The 15,211-nt window shown below is 45.3% G+C and overlaps 1 protein-coding gene across 1 annotated transcript in view; it reads left to right on the top strand.

The window, feature by feature from the left end:
* Positions 1-4,769: 4,769 nt before the first annotated feature.
* LOC306917863 (transcription factor 12-like) overlaps positions 4,770-15,211 on the top strand; it is a gene marked incomplete at its 5' end in the record, with an annotated part of 26,710 nt that continues 16,268 nt past the window's right edge. The window contains 4 exons of the mRNA XM_079530760.1: positions 4,770-5,067; positions 8,939-9,012; positions 11,839-11,910; positions 13,330-13,524. Coding sequence (XP_079386886.1) covers positions 4,770-5,067; positions 8,939-9,012; positions 11,839-11,910; positions 13,330-13,524 — 639 coding nt within the window. The remainder of the gene's footprint in view (positions 5,068-8,938; positions 9,013-11,838; positions 11,911-13,329; positions 13,525-15,211) is intronic.

Below are 15,211 nucleotides of genomic sequence, written 5' to 3'. Positions count from 1 at the left end.
CTAAGAAAATATCATGTGTTAGACGGCCCAACGCGGTCCCGTCGCTAGTCGTGGTAGATTTAATCATACACTCCCGTTGTTGTCGATCGCCTCTAGAGTGTTTTGGCTACATCTAGCTGCTCCAGCCACAAAAGTGCTCCGCTGCTATAAATCGCTGGGCGCTATGATTTAATGGATTAAATAACCCCGGGCGTTCGGGGGTGTCAACTAAGTGCCCAGAAGCAACCAAGTTACAATGTATTATGAGTTACAATGTTACAATGTATTATGAGTTCTGAATCACATTTTATTTTGGGAAAAGTGGCAAAAGTGAAGTCTGAATGGTGTCTTTATTTTGTGTGTACTGTATGTGTGGTGATACCAGAGGTCCGTTCCAAGCCCTGCATCACTGTGTACTGTGTGTACTGTATGTGTGGTGATACCAGAGGTCCGTTCCAAGCCCTGCATCACTGTGTACTCTGTGTTAGAGGGCAGCACGGGTCCACCCGGACCCGAATACCCGAGATCCGAACCGAGAACCGAGCCGGGTCGGGTGCAAAATATTGACATGCCGTCGGGGAACGGGTCGGTTCCATTTCAAAGCTGCAGGCCTCGTTTCGGGCATCTGCAATGCAGAATACCCGAAATGCCCGTGCAGGACCCGATTTTTATTATATATTAAAACTTTCAACTTTAAAAATAGGTTTTGAAAATAGACATTATGGTATGCGTGCGTTCAACTGCGTTGTAATGATTATGTTCTAAAATACACGCCTCGAGGATTTGGAAATGGAACGTATCCACTGGTGGTGGGTGTGTCACAGTGTGTGCGCAGCGCGCGCACAGTCACACACAACACGAACAGTAGCTATCATCACCATGGCGGCCCCCTTCTTGAGCGAGGTGAAACGCAAACTACAATCAAACGATTACAGCACGCAATCTCCTAAAGGGAAGTCGGATGTCTGGGACAGTTTTGTTATCATTGTCGACGCGGACGGTAAAAATGTTGGTGCTGCTAAATCTTCACTGAAAAAACACATGAATGGGAAGGCGTGTAAGAAAAAAGAGAGTGCCGGCGAGGGTCAACAACCACAACAACAAAGTGCCATCACGTCTTTTGTTGCTATTCGGAAAGCAATTCCATCCAAAAGAAAAGCTGTCATTCTTGATGACTGCATTAAAGTGTGCGCCAAGGATTTGCGCTGCAACTGTACTTAACCATGCGACGCATTGCGAGCTTGTAGATCGGCTATTTTCAGCGCTCCTTTGTAGAGGCGGGGGTGATGCTGACGTTCAGTCACAGTGTTCACTTCAGTCTCATAATCACAGTCACGGTGAAAATAAGCATAATATAGGATTGGACACACCACGGGTGTAACGGGTCTTTCGGAACGGGTAGGTTTATTTCGGATCGGATCCTGTTTTTAACGGGTCCGTTTTGGACCGGATCCAAAACTTTCGGGGCCGGGTCCGGGCCGGGTGCGGCCAATTAGAATGTTTTCGGATCCGGATCGGTTCTGTTCTGATATCACCGGGTCCGTTTCGGACCGGGTCCAATTTTATGGACCCGTGCTGCCCTCTACTCTGTGTACTGTATGTGTGGTGATACCAGAGGTCCGTTCCAAGCCCTGCATCACTGTGTACTGTGTGTACTGTATGTGTGGTGATACCAGAGGTCCGTTCCAAGCCCTGCATCACTGTGTACTCTGTGTACTGTATGTGTGGTGATACCAGAGGTCCGTTCCAAGCCCTGCATCACTGTGTACTGTGTGTACTGTATGTGTGGTGATACCAGAGGTCCGTTCCAAGCCCTGCATCACTGTGTACTCTGTGTACTGTATGTGTGGTGATACCAGAGGTCCGTTCCAAGCCCTGCATCACTGTGTACTGTGTGTACTGTATGTGTGGTGATACCAGAGGTCCGTTCCAAGCCCTGCATCACTGTGTACTGTGTGTACTGTATGTGTGGTGATACCAGAGGTCCGTTCCAAGCCCTGCATCACTGTGTACTCTGTGTACTGTATGTGTGGTGATACCAGAGGTCCGTTCCAAGCCCTGCATCATGGTACTGTATGTGTGGTGATACCAGAGGTCCGTTCCAAGCCCTGCATCATGGTACTGTATGTGTGGTGATACCAGAGGTCCGTTCGAAGCCCTGCATCATTACTGTATGTGTGGTGATACCAGAGGTCCGTTCCAAGCCCTGCATCATGTACTGTATGTGTGGTGATACCAGAGGTCCATTCGAAGCCCTGCATCATTACTGTATGTGTGGTGATACCAGAGGTCCGTTCCAAGCCCTGCATCATGTACTGTATGTGTGGTGATACCAGAGGTCCATTCGAAGCCCTGCATCATTACTGTATGTGTGGTGATACCAGAGGTCCGTTCCAAGCCCTGCATCATGTACTGTATGTGTGGTGATACCATTGGTCCATTCCAAGCCCTGCATCATGGCTGTATGTGTGGTGATACCAGAGGTCCATTCGAAGCCCTGCATCATTACTGTATGTGTGGTGATACCAGAGGTCCGTTCCAAGCCCTGCATCATGTACTGTATGTGTGGTGATACCAGAGGTCCATTCGAAGCCCTGCATCATTACTGTATGTGTGGTGATACCAGAGGTCCGTTCCAAGCCCTGCATCATGGCACGTAGAAATACTGTATGTGTGGTGATACCAGAGGTCCATTCCAAGCCCTGCATCATGTGTACTGTATGTGTGGTGATACCAGAGGTCCATTCCAAGCCCTGCATCATGGCAACGTAGACATGTATGTGTGGTGATACCAGAGGTCCATTCCAAGCCCTGCATCATGGCAACGTAGACATGTATGTGTGGTGATACCAGAGGTCCATTCCAAGCCCTGCATCATGGCACGTAGTATAGACAAGTAAATCAAGTTGATTTGATCTGCTGTAAATTATCGCCGGAGGGGAGGAGAGAAAAAAAAGGAATCCACATCTGCTCGTCACATGTCAGAAATTCCAAATTCAACACTTCTCATCGTTCCTCTCTCTCCGTTCCAACCATCCATCCGTCTGCCAAACACACCATGCAACAGGAGGCAATGCATTATACCATCAAATATCCCTAAATGGATTCTGACAATAAGCCGATAGCCTTCCAGGTTTTTTTATACATGAAGTGGTGTTTTGCGCTGCGGCCCTTATTCCCAGACCTCATCATCATCATCATCGGCTGAACCGTCTGGCTTCCATTAACACCTTGGATGTCCAAGCCGGAGTTCTCCGTCCAAGTTCAAGGTCACGGTCAAATGCCCAAGCCGGAGATTGTTAAACAAAACCGTTCGCATCGCTCTAGAGCCTTGGAGCGCTTGTTGCCCGATCCGATGACGTGTCAAAAAGTGACACGTCATCGAAAATCTCCCCTGGCTGTTTAGCTGACGAAAACGAAAATCTTAAAACGATCATAACTCCCGATCTAAATCATCCCGTCTAATTCTGAAAAAAAGATCCTGTGTTAGACGGCGCTCAGCGGTCCAGTCGCTAGTCGCGATAGATTTATTATTACCTCCCGTTGTTGTCGTTCGACTCTAGAGTGGTGTGGCTATTGTTAGCTGCTACACAGACATGCACACCAGCTTCCGGTGCGCCGGTAAAAGTGGTCCGTGCGCTACAAATGATGGGCACCCTGGATGAAATGGATTAAATAGTTCTGGGCTTCTAAGGTGTTAAGAGGAACGGGAACGGGTGTTGAAAAAAAAAAGGAAAAAAAAGAAAGCCGATCTATACAAGCTCACAATGCTCTATCTATGCTGCAACCAGTGTTGATTTCGTCGACTAAAAATGTTCGTCGACTACCTTTTTTCACTGACGAAAACTAAATGGAAACTAAATGAAAACTAAGCTATATGATGATTAAGACTGAGACTAAATATACTGACAATTTCGTCAACAAATAAAAACTAGACTAAAATGTTAGGAAGGGACTATTGGACAAGAGATCCAGTATAATTCATTCAAGTCATTTTACACTTGGTTGCATGCTGAAAAAAGCCGATCTACAAGCTCACAACACGTCGCGTGTAATGACTGTGTAAAAACAGTCATTACGACGGCATCAAGGCCCGCCAAAATACGAATATGAAAATATGTTGTTCCAGGGACCCCCCCAGAAGTAAAGATTTTAGTTAAAAACGTTCGCTGTGAAAGAATATACCACATTATCACAATTTTTCAAAAATAGCAGATCTACAAGCTCGTAGCGCAGCACTCGGTACCGCGCTACGAGCTTGTAAATCTGCTATGTTTCCAATAGCTAAAGTATAGCATAATGCTTAAAACACCAAAAGGGGTTGAGCTACACATCCCTCTCTAAAAAAGGATATATTATCCCGTGCTGGTGTCTCCTTTCTGATGTTCTATACCCACATCTGGAAGGAACATGCTTTATTTCAGCTGTCATGCAGTCAGACAGTTGTGATCGTTTTGTATAGAAAAATAAATAAATATGAAATTGATTAAAAAACAGAAAGAAAAGTCAGTGTAGGCCAAAATAAAAATGGCGCAGCACTCGGGTTGAGTTATAGGCATTGTTTGGAAAAAAAATCTCGACACCAAACTCTTCACAGATGAACTCGTTATTTCTCCCGTTCTGTGTAGCTTATAAATTACTCTGCAAAGTAACAGTGACAAATCTCATATGTGGGTTGGAGTGATTTCCCCCCAAGATCCCTGTGGTATTAATGTGTCCAAAAAACAAAACCAAAAAACCTCCATCCCCGCCGGCCTCATGTATTCTTTACCTCCGTCCCCGCCGGCCTCATGTATTCTAAAACCTCCGTCCCCGCCGGCCTCATGTATTCTAAAACCTCCGTCCCCGCCGGCCTCATGTATTCTAAACCCTCCGTCCCCGCCGGCCTCATGTATTCTAAACCCTCCATCCCCGCCGGCCTCATGTATTCTAAACCCTCCATCCCCGCCGGCCTCATGTATTCTAAAACCTCCGTCCCCGCCGGCCTCATGTATTCTAAAACCTCCGTCCCCGCCGGCCTCATGTATTCTAAAACCTCCGTCCCCGCCGGCCTCATGTATTCTTTACCTCCGTCCCCGCCGGCCTCATGTATTCTTTACCTCCGTCCCCGCCGGCCTCATGTATTCTAAACCTCCGTCCCCGCCGGCCTCATGTATTCTAAAACCTCCGTCCCCGCCGGCCTCATGTATTCTTTACCTCCGTCCCCGCCGGCCTCATGTATTCTAAACCTCCGTCCCCGCCGGCCTCATGTATTCTAAAACCTCCGTCCCCGCCGGCCTCATGTATTCTAAACCTCCGTCCCCGCCGGCCTCATGTATTCTAAACCTCCGTCCCCGCCGGCCTCATGTATTCTAAACCCTCCGTCCCCGCCGGCCTCATGTATTCTAAACCTCCGTCCCCGCCGGCCTCATGTATTCTAACCTCCGTCCCCGCCGGCCTCATGTATTCTAAACCTCCGTCCCCGCCGGCCTCATGTATTCTAAACCCTCCATCCCCGCCGGCCTCATGTATTCTAAACCTCCGTCCCCGCCGGCCTCATGTATTCTAAACCTCCGTCCCCGCCGGCCTCATGTATTCTAAACCTCCGTCCCCGCCGGCCTCATGTATTCTAAACCTCCGTCCCCGCCGGCCTCATGTATTCTAAACCTCCGTCCCCGCCGGCCTCATGTATTCTAAACCTCCGTCCCCGCCGGCCTCATGTATTCTAAACCTCCGTCCCCGCCGGCCTCATGTATTCTAAACCTCCGTCCCCGCCGGCCTCATGTATTCTAAACCTCCGTCCCCACCGGCCTCATGTATTCTAAACCCTCCATCCCCGCCGGCCTCATGTATTCTTTACCTCCGTCCCCGCCGGCCTCATGTATTCTTCAAGCAGCTGAATGGCAGACATTTGTCAAAACAGAGAAGCCTAGTATTGACAGTGCGTTTTCACAAACAGCCCTAAATGACGGAGAAGTAACCAAAACAAATAAGTTCCCATCTGTAGTTTAAAGTGCTATACAAGCAGCCCTCTCCCCAGGATAGAGGGCTTAGGGGTTTGGCGTCCATCCACCAGAATGCCGGATTTATATTTGGTTGCACTATGGTGTCGTTGACGTTGCAGCCAGTGGTGTTTTTGGCAGCAAATTTAGATTTTAGTTTTAGTCATAGTCTCTTCAATAGTTTACATTTAGTTTCAGTCACATTTTAGTCACCTGGAATGTTTTAGTGTCTAGTCTAGTTTTAGTCGACTAAATCAACTGTATATTTTAGATTTTCGGTCTCGTCGGCTAAACAGGGGGGGAACATTTTCGATGAGGTCCCACTGTTGCGCAATATCGAGTGTTGCGCAACAGGCGCTCCCAGGCTGTGAAGCGACGCGATCGGTTTTGATATCAATAACCTCCGTCTTTTTGATCAATCTTCGTCCTGGGCGCTGGGCGCTGGGCGTTACTAATTGAAAGGACGGTGAACTTCGTCCTGGGCGATCGGGGTGTTAAGACAATATAACTTACCAAATACAATTGGGGTGGTCGTATTTAGTCTCCCTGCTCTTCTATCGAAACATTTAGACCATGTCAAAAGCAAGCAGGTCGACTCTATTAGCTCTATGGTAAAATAAATAAAAAAAACAGGTAAAAAAAAACTGGTTCAAATCTGCGATAGAAGAGTAAAGTTACATAGTGCAACTTTATAAGCTAATTGAGTAAATGCAATTGTGTAAATGCAGCAAGAACTAGTCCCACGAGTATTTACTGAAAACACTCTCCGGTTTAGCAGTATAGTGTATACTTGTGAAATGATTCTGGTAAGCCTCTTTTTTTCCTCGCCCATCACCATCATAGGTGTGATACCTAAAATGGTATTTCAGCATTTCAGAGAGCATCAACAAAAACAGAGAGAGAGAGAGAGAGAGAGAGAGAGAGAGCGAGAGGGAGAGAGAGAGAGAGAGAGAGAGAGAGAGAGAGAGAGAGAGAGAGAGAGAGAGAGAGAGAGAGAGAGAGAAGAAGTCCAAGCGTGAGTTTGTTTCTGAGAAACCTTAAGATTACATCTCCTCTTGAGCTCGGAGGGGGAACTGTTTAGAATAATACTTTCCATCTATTAATTCCCAGTGAAGTCTCTTAATGCACTTTTTTCTTCTCAGCTGCATCTGAGTTTTCAAGGCCCCTTGAATTCATCCACAACAGACCCCAAGAAAGAAAGAAAGAAAGAAAGAAAGACAGAAAGAAAGAAAGAAAGAAAGAAAGAAAGAAAGAAAGAAAGAAAGAAAGAAAGAAAGAAAGAAAAAAGCACGCTTTTAATTAACAGGCTATTATAAGTTACTTTGGAAGAGGAAATGAGAAAGCCTCTCTCTTCTCTGCTCTGCTCTGCTTTCTCCCTGGCGTGAACTCAGACAGGAACTCTTGGTAAGCCCCTCCTGGCTGGCTGGGCTGGCTGGGCTGCCGGCGATGAAAAATTAGCCTGGGGCTGTGGTCCCCACGTGCACCAGCCAGAGCTAATTGAACAAAACCATGCCTTGAGTAATGTGCTGCGCGCGGACGTAATCCTAATGATGGATGAGTGGTAACATCCTGCCAAAAAATGTGGGGGGGGGGACCCGATTCCAATGTATAGTCTTCCTTCTTCAAATAAACCACCAACGAATAAACATGAGGTAAAAAAAAGAAGAGAAGAGAGAAAAGGCAGTCTATTCAATAATCCCAATGGTCCGTTAAAACCTGTTTAAACACTAAATTAGAATGAAATCCCAGATTAAAAAAATCTTTTTTTATCTTAGACTGAAAAGAAAATGTGACTTTTGTTGTAACACATGGTCTACTACTGTATGTTTCAATCCCAAGATCCATGTCCAGTCTTGGGTTATATATGTGACCCATCGTGAATGGGAGCCTGTCATTGGATTATCATTCATTATGGATTATTATTCATCATTATTTTCATATGAAAGCAGGGAATCCTAGCTTCAAATTGACATATTGGTTGTTCAGTTTGACCCACCAGTTTTGGAGATATGGCTTAGTGTAATGTCTTGCAGAAAACAGCGAGTTGAGAAAACAGGCTTGAAAGGTTCAAGCATTTATTTCATATTTATGTGGGAGTTCTTCCCCATACTTCCAACAGCTAACAGTACATGTACAGTACAGTACGGTACGGTACGGTACGGTACGGTACAGTACAGTACGGTACGGTACGGTGCGGTGCAGTGCTCGTGTTGCAGGATGCAGACCAGAGGCATGCGGAAGTGATGCAGTTCGAGTCTGAAATATCAAACTCACCCAAAGCAAGAAGAGCAAACAAGAAAACAGAGGGAAAAAAACAGGATGTGTGTGCTGTTATGACGGCATGTTATTGTGTTATTGTGCGTGAGTGTGTGTGTGTGTGTGCGTGTGTGTATGCTCAATGTGTGTGGGTCTTTGTATGAGCTGGAGAGCAGGATACAGCTCTCTCACCCGCGTCCTTCTGAAAGTGAATGAGCGAGCTGTTGTTGAGTGTTCTTCTAACGCACATGGGTTTCCCGAAGCCAAGCAAACAAGCTTGTTGTTGGAACCCATCTTGGACCTTGGACCAGCTTTTATGGGCGACTAGATACTGCAGGGTTTTTCAGAAATGGTTATATATAATATATATACACGTATATATACGTCAATATACGTAGCAGACAATGTGTTAAAAACTAATTTCAAACAAGCGCACAAACAGATCACAATAATGCGACACATTGTAGGTGGGCTGTTCTCGCTATTTCTCAAATATTAAACTAACATTAACATTGAAGTATTTGTGCACGTCTGGGTCCCGTCCGTAGATTAGAATGGATGACACCACATTTCTCTTCTTCGGACTCTCAAGCTATAGCTGCAGACGTTGGAGAACCAACTCCCTGATCTAATGGCAGCCCTCCTCTTTCTCTCTCTCTCTCTCTCTCTCTCTCTCTCTCTCTCTCTCTCTCGCTCTCTCTCTCTCTCTCATCTATCCTCAGGTAACAACCAGTGGCCTCGTGCCGGCGGACAAACCCCATCCTCCCCGAACTACGAGAACTCTCTCCACTCACTGGTAAGACCCCACGTCCACTCTCCCCCTTCCCCAGTGTTGATTTAGTCGACTAATACTATGACGAAAATTGTCCGTCGACTACCTTTTTTTCATTGACGGAAACTAAATGAAAACTAAGCTATAATCAAAACTAAGACTAAATATACTGACAATTTCGTCAACAAATACAAACCTAGACTAAAATGTTAGGAAGGGACTATAGTGGACAAGTCATTCTACATTGGTTGCATGCTGAAAATAGCAGATCTACAAGCTCACAAGAATCCGACGCTGGGGTTTAAGTGGTTAAAGGACCACTTTTCAACCTGTCTTCATATAATTGGTCCGTAATTATCGTGAGAATGATAGCTTCCCATTACCGCATTGCAACTTTGGTGATATAATGGTGATATTTTATCATGAACATTAGTGAGGACCAATTATATGAAGATAGGTTGAAAAGTGGGCAAAAGGGTCCTTTAACTCATTTTTCTGGCGGGGCGGGACGGGGTGGGGTGGGGTGGGGGGCGAGCTGACCCTCTGGAAGTCACTCAAGGACCCCTGCAGAGGGTTCCTTCTGTTCCGCACTTTGAGAAGCGTAGCGTCTGTAATGGATGCTCGCTCTGAGCTAAGATGGGTTTAGCCTTGGAGAGCGAGACGGAGCTATATAACATTACAGGGGGAGATTCCTAGTTGACAAATGTCGTTGAAAAGGGCGCGGTGGGGGTGGGGGGGGTGGATGTTGTTGAGAGTCAGGCCTGCTGAACAATACCTGCCTCCCTCGGGGCGAGGCCGTACATGCCATCTGTCCTCGGCTTTTCGTGGTTGCCACGTCCGCTTATCATAAGCCCCATGTTTCCCCCAACAGCGGCGGTGACTCAGCGGTAGAGTGGCTGGATGGTAACCGCAAGGTTGCCAGTTCGAACCCGGGCTCCCCCAGAGTTAGTGTCGAAGTGTCCTTGAGCAAGACTCTGAACCCCTAATTGCTCCTGATGTGCTAGTTGGTGCCTTGCATGGTTTCCGCCGCCATCAGTGTATGAATGTGTGTGAATGGGTGAATGTAATGCATCTATGTAAAGCGCCTTGGATAAAGGCGCTATATAAATGCACCATTTACCAAACAGTCTCGTCCATGCTTCTCCCAAACAGTGGGTTGTCCGTCGGGACCCATTTGTGGGGGTCCCCGGGGGGCCCCGGACACATTGTTATGGACCCCCCGTAGTTTTTTGTTTCCTATACATTTTGGTTTTTAATTATTATTATTATTATTTCGAAATATTTTTCAAAAGACATTCCAACATAAAAAGCTAAACTTTTCACGAATTAATAACAAACTCCAATGATTATTATTATTATTATTATTATTTTTAGAAATGTCACGAAGAAATGAAAGAAAAATCTAAAATTCCATGCATGAACAAATATTTCAGAAGTAGGCTAGTTTGAACCGCCACCACTATGCCAAGAAAAGCTCGGGTACTTTCAGGCTAGTTTTTATGTAAAGTCGCTATAGTAAATACTGGTATAGTTTGCGAGTTGCCCGTGTTTGGGCTTGTTTATTTTCATCTAAGTGTAGTTGCTTTCCTAATGCCGTTGAACAGTGGTTCTAAAACATGTTCACGTCAAGGACACCCCCTCCCCCCTCCCAACCAAATAATAATTAATATGTAATTCTTAGGGATGTCCCGATACACTTTTTTCGTTCCCGTTCCGATCCCAATACCACAATTTCTGTGTTAGCCGATACCGAATACCGATACCAGTGTTGTGATCTCGTGTTGCGTTTATAGCAGACTCCTTGTAGTTTGGGCAACTCCAAAGCAAACTCCACATGCCCCAACATTTTATTTACCTGCCATAGTGTCAACCCTCTACCCCTGTGTCGGATCGGTGGTTAGACAAAATAAGGGCCGATACCGATACTTTTCCTCTAGTTATTATCCACATATCCCCATCTGAAAACAGCTTTTATGCAGAACCCCCTTGGCCCCTTTAGATTCGTGTTTTTTTTAAACTTTTTCCCATAAATAATAAATATAGCCGATGCCAATAGGTTTAAAGTGCTTCAATCGTTATGGCCTCTATAGGCCTATACAGCCACACGTTATTCGCTTTCTTTTTAATTTACACGCTTGTTTTCCTAAGAACCTGACACTTGTTTCTCTCGCAAAAATCTGGCGACACTTGGTAAGAGGGTGGGGGGGGGGGGGGGTGACAGTTGGGGTGGGGGGGGGGGGGGGAGTGGGGGGCGGATAGGATGAAGTGGGATAGTGAAGAGGGGAAGGGAGGGAGGACTTGGCAGCTGTTGCCCCGTGGAACCACTGCCCCGAGATTCCAACGCTGCTGCCTTTTGGGACGGGGGTGGACGAGGGGGACCCGGATCACTTTTCATCTACATAACAACCTGATGCCCACGTCGTCATGCATTCACAATTTGGTGGGAAGGGGGGGGGGGGGAAATTTACCCGGCAGTGGAGCTATATGTACGCCATCGCCTCCTTGTAGAGCCCCGCGGCAGGCTGGGCTGGACTGGGAGAGTAGAGGAGGAGGGCTTGTTTACCGTTAAGGTGGTTGCACACTGGACACGTTTTTCGGAAAACCGAGTGTGCTGCGAGTGCTGCGTTTTTATTTTTGAAATAATAATGCAAAGATAATTCTGGGGGTCCTTGACGTGAAAAAGGTTGAGCACCACTGACATAGAAACAGGTTTTTCAGAAAACAGTTAGGATTTAGATGCCATTTTGTTTTAGAATCGGCCTCAGGTCTAAATGGGTTAACAAGAAAAAGCACAAGCAAATGGAACTTTCATAACACTTGTCTTATTCCTATTTGACCTTATCTTGCCAGAAAAACAGAGTTCACCAGCAGCTCCATGAGCATCTGCAGGATGCCATGTGTTTCTTAAAGGATGTCTGCGAGGTATTCCTGCCCTTCAAGATGGAAGCTTTTCTTCCCCCTTCCATCTTCTCTCTCATCAGCCATAATACATATACCTTCCTTCCATCATTGTATCGTTTCTTTCTCAAGCTCGACTTCCAAATCTCGCATTCCTCACACAGTGAAATGCAGCACAATTTTTTTTCTGTAATTTTCAATTTGTTTTGCCATTCCAGCTTGCAGTGATGATCACCTTAGGTGCATAATAGGACTCAAAATAAAATAGTTATTTTTTGTACTCATGATCGGGGTGCATCTGTTTTTCCAGTTAGAGGAGAAATAGAGTTAATTGTGCAAGAACTCGGACAGTGTTGTTTTCGTCGACTAAAACTATGACGAAAAATGTTTGTCGACTAGCTTTTTTTCACTGACGAAAACGACAAAAACTAAAGAAAAACTAAGCCATGATGACTGAAACTAAGACTAAATATACGGCCAATTTTGTCAACAAATAAAAACTAGACTAAAATGTTAGGAAGGGACTAGTGGACAAGAGATCCAGTATAAGTCATTTTACACTTGGTTGCATGCTGAAAGATTTCAGCAAGTGTAAAAACAGTCATTACGACGGCATCAAGGCCCGCCAAAACACATTTTAGTCGACTAAATCACCTGTAGATTTAGTCGACTAAAATCGTATGATATTTAGTCGACTAAAACTAGACTAACACTAAAACATTATGGGTGACTAAAATGTGAATAAAACTAAATGAAAGCCATTCAAGATACTATGACCCAAAACAACACAGCACTCGGGTTAATCCACCCACTTCAAGTTGAAATGGCTCAAACCTCATGCATTTGGATGCATTTGTTTTATCTTACACTTCAAAATGTTCTTTATTTTTATTTTATTTACCCCCTTCTTTTTCCAAGTCCACACCATTATAATGATTAGGGATGTCCCGATACACTGTTTTTGTTCCTGATCCGATCCCGATACCACAATTTCTGTGTTAGCCGATTACCGAATACCGATACCAGAGAATAATATTTATAATAATAACAAAAAGAAAATTACTTTTATCTTGTGTTGTTAATAGCAGACTCCTCACTCAAATGTGCACTTGCAGTTTGGGCAACTCCAAAGCAAACTCCACATGCCCCAACATTTTATTTACCTGCCATATTAGTGTCAACCCCTTACCCCCCCTGTGTCAGATCGGTGGTTAGACTGGCATATTCGCCGATCCCGATATGACCCGATGTGACCAAAAAAGGGACGATAACGATACTTTTTTTCCGATACCGATACAGTATCGGGGACATCTCTAATAACGATCAATCAGCATTCTCGGGCTTGTTGTCCTCACATGGTTGTCATTAAGCTACCGTTGTCGTTTTTCTCTCTGTCCCTCTCCTCCTCCTCCTCCTCCTCGTCTTTCCCCCTCGTCCTCTCAGTCTCGGATGGAGGATCGTCTGGACAGGCTGGACGACGCCATCCTCGTCCTGCGGAACCACGCGGTGGGATCCACCGCCGGTCTGCCCAGCGACATCCACAGTCTCCTGGGGCAGGTGCAGAACGGGCCCCTCGGAGCGGCCCTCGGAGCCAGCTTCTCTTCGTCTGCGCTGGCTCAGAGTCGGACAGCAGCGATGGTACGTGGACCTTAACCAAGAAGTATACCTCCAGCTTTTGAATGTTTTTTTTTTTTTTTTTTTTTTTCAAGTTGTTTTCATTTAACCCCATTCGGGATAACATATTTTCAGATGGGGGTCGGCGGCCGATTACATATAGTTTTTGGGGTTCTTGACATGAAAATGTTTGAGAAGTTTTTTTCAAAAAACTGTCAGGATTTAGAAGACATTTTGTAGAATCTGGTCTCAGGTCTAAATGGGTTAAGGTGGTTTAAGATTGGACTTGCCTGGTGTTGCAGCGACCGGGAAACCTCCTATCTCCATCCACAACGTTTTCTTAAATTAACACCCTACTTGATCATACTACAGATCGCAGATCTACAAGCTCAATCTGCTACTGTTGATGCTTGTATGTGACGCTGTATAGTTGTTGTATGATCATCAAGTAGTTTACAAAAGAAAACCCACAAAAAGTTAGAATATGGAGATAAGAGGTTTCCGTCTGTCAGCAAAACTATATGTTTAATGAATTAACTAATATTAACTAATATTATTTGGGGCCTGGGATTTGTAGCCCCGCCCCTGCACTCACGGACAAGCACACGCACGCACGCACGCACACACACACGCACACACACACACACACACACACACACACACACACACACACACACACACACACACACACACACACACACACACACACACACACACACACACACATATCATATCTCTCATGATTAATTGACTACTTTTGGGGAGTGGTTGATGAATAGTAAAATGCAGCAGCAGTTAATGCCCTATAGTGCGGGGGCGGGGCCAACGGGAAAACCTGTGCCCTATAGTGTGAACTCAATTAAATGGCTCCAATTTGTCCTTCAACTTTATTGTGCAGCTGAAATTGAAGTGCCACGATTTTTTTCCACTCTAAAACATGATCATCAGGTTATAATGTAAGGAGGAAGAACTTTTTCCAAAAAGTGTACAGTATTTGTTAAAATCATGCTTTTATATGGACACGCCCACCAGTTCATTTAGTATGCCTGGTTTGCCTGGTGGGTGGTGATGGGTGGTGATCCACCTGAACTGAAGCCGCACCCACAGCTACAGTTGTATGATAAAGGGGGAGGGGTTAGGGGAGGGGCTGATAGTGTGATGTCACTATATCACTTTCTTTTTTTTGTCATTGGCACGTTTGACTGTCAAGGTTTCAGCCTCCAGGGAAGAAACCCTAAATACAAAGGGAAGACATCATTGCACATAACAACCATGCCAAGGGGTCTAATAAAGTGCCGTCACCTCCTAAACACATGGAAAAACTGGAAGAAATACAAAACTCATGGCACTCCATCTTTGAGTATTCATTCTCATAATTCACATCCAGACTAACTGCAAAACAAGGCTGATGGGCCACCTGTTCAGAAATGACTCGGCTGCCATATGCAAAAAAAAAAACAGATCTGTTTTCCACATAGGCCAGTTGAACTGCATACTGACATATTTTCCATAAGTGGTAATGCCTGGCGTAGGACCTTTCCCTCGTGCTCCTTGAGGAAGGCTAGTATACACAAGGGTGAAGAAAGTCAAATAAATGAGAAAAGCAGGCGTATAATGGAGTGGAAGTTGTTCTTCAGTCTGGAAAGTGTTCCGTCGCGGTCAGGTTGGAAAACCTTGTATGTCCAAAAAAAGAATAATAATCTTCAATTTA

This window comes from Electrona antarctica (genome assembly GCF_951216825.1).
Source record: "Electrona antarctica genome assembly, contig: scaffold_850, whole genome shotgun sequence".
In the NCBI taxonomy this organism is placed as follows: domain Eukaryota; kingdom Metazoa; phylum Chordata; class Actinopteri; order Myctophiformes; family Myctophidae; genus Electrona; species Electrona antarctica.
The sequence above is the reverse complement of the archived record's forward strand: the minus strand, read 5'-3'. Positions and strand labels throughout refer to the sequence as shown.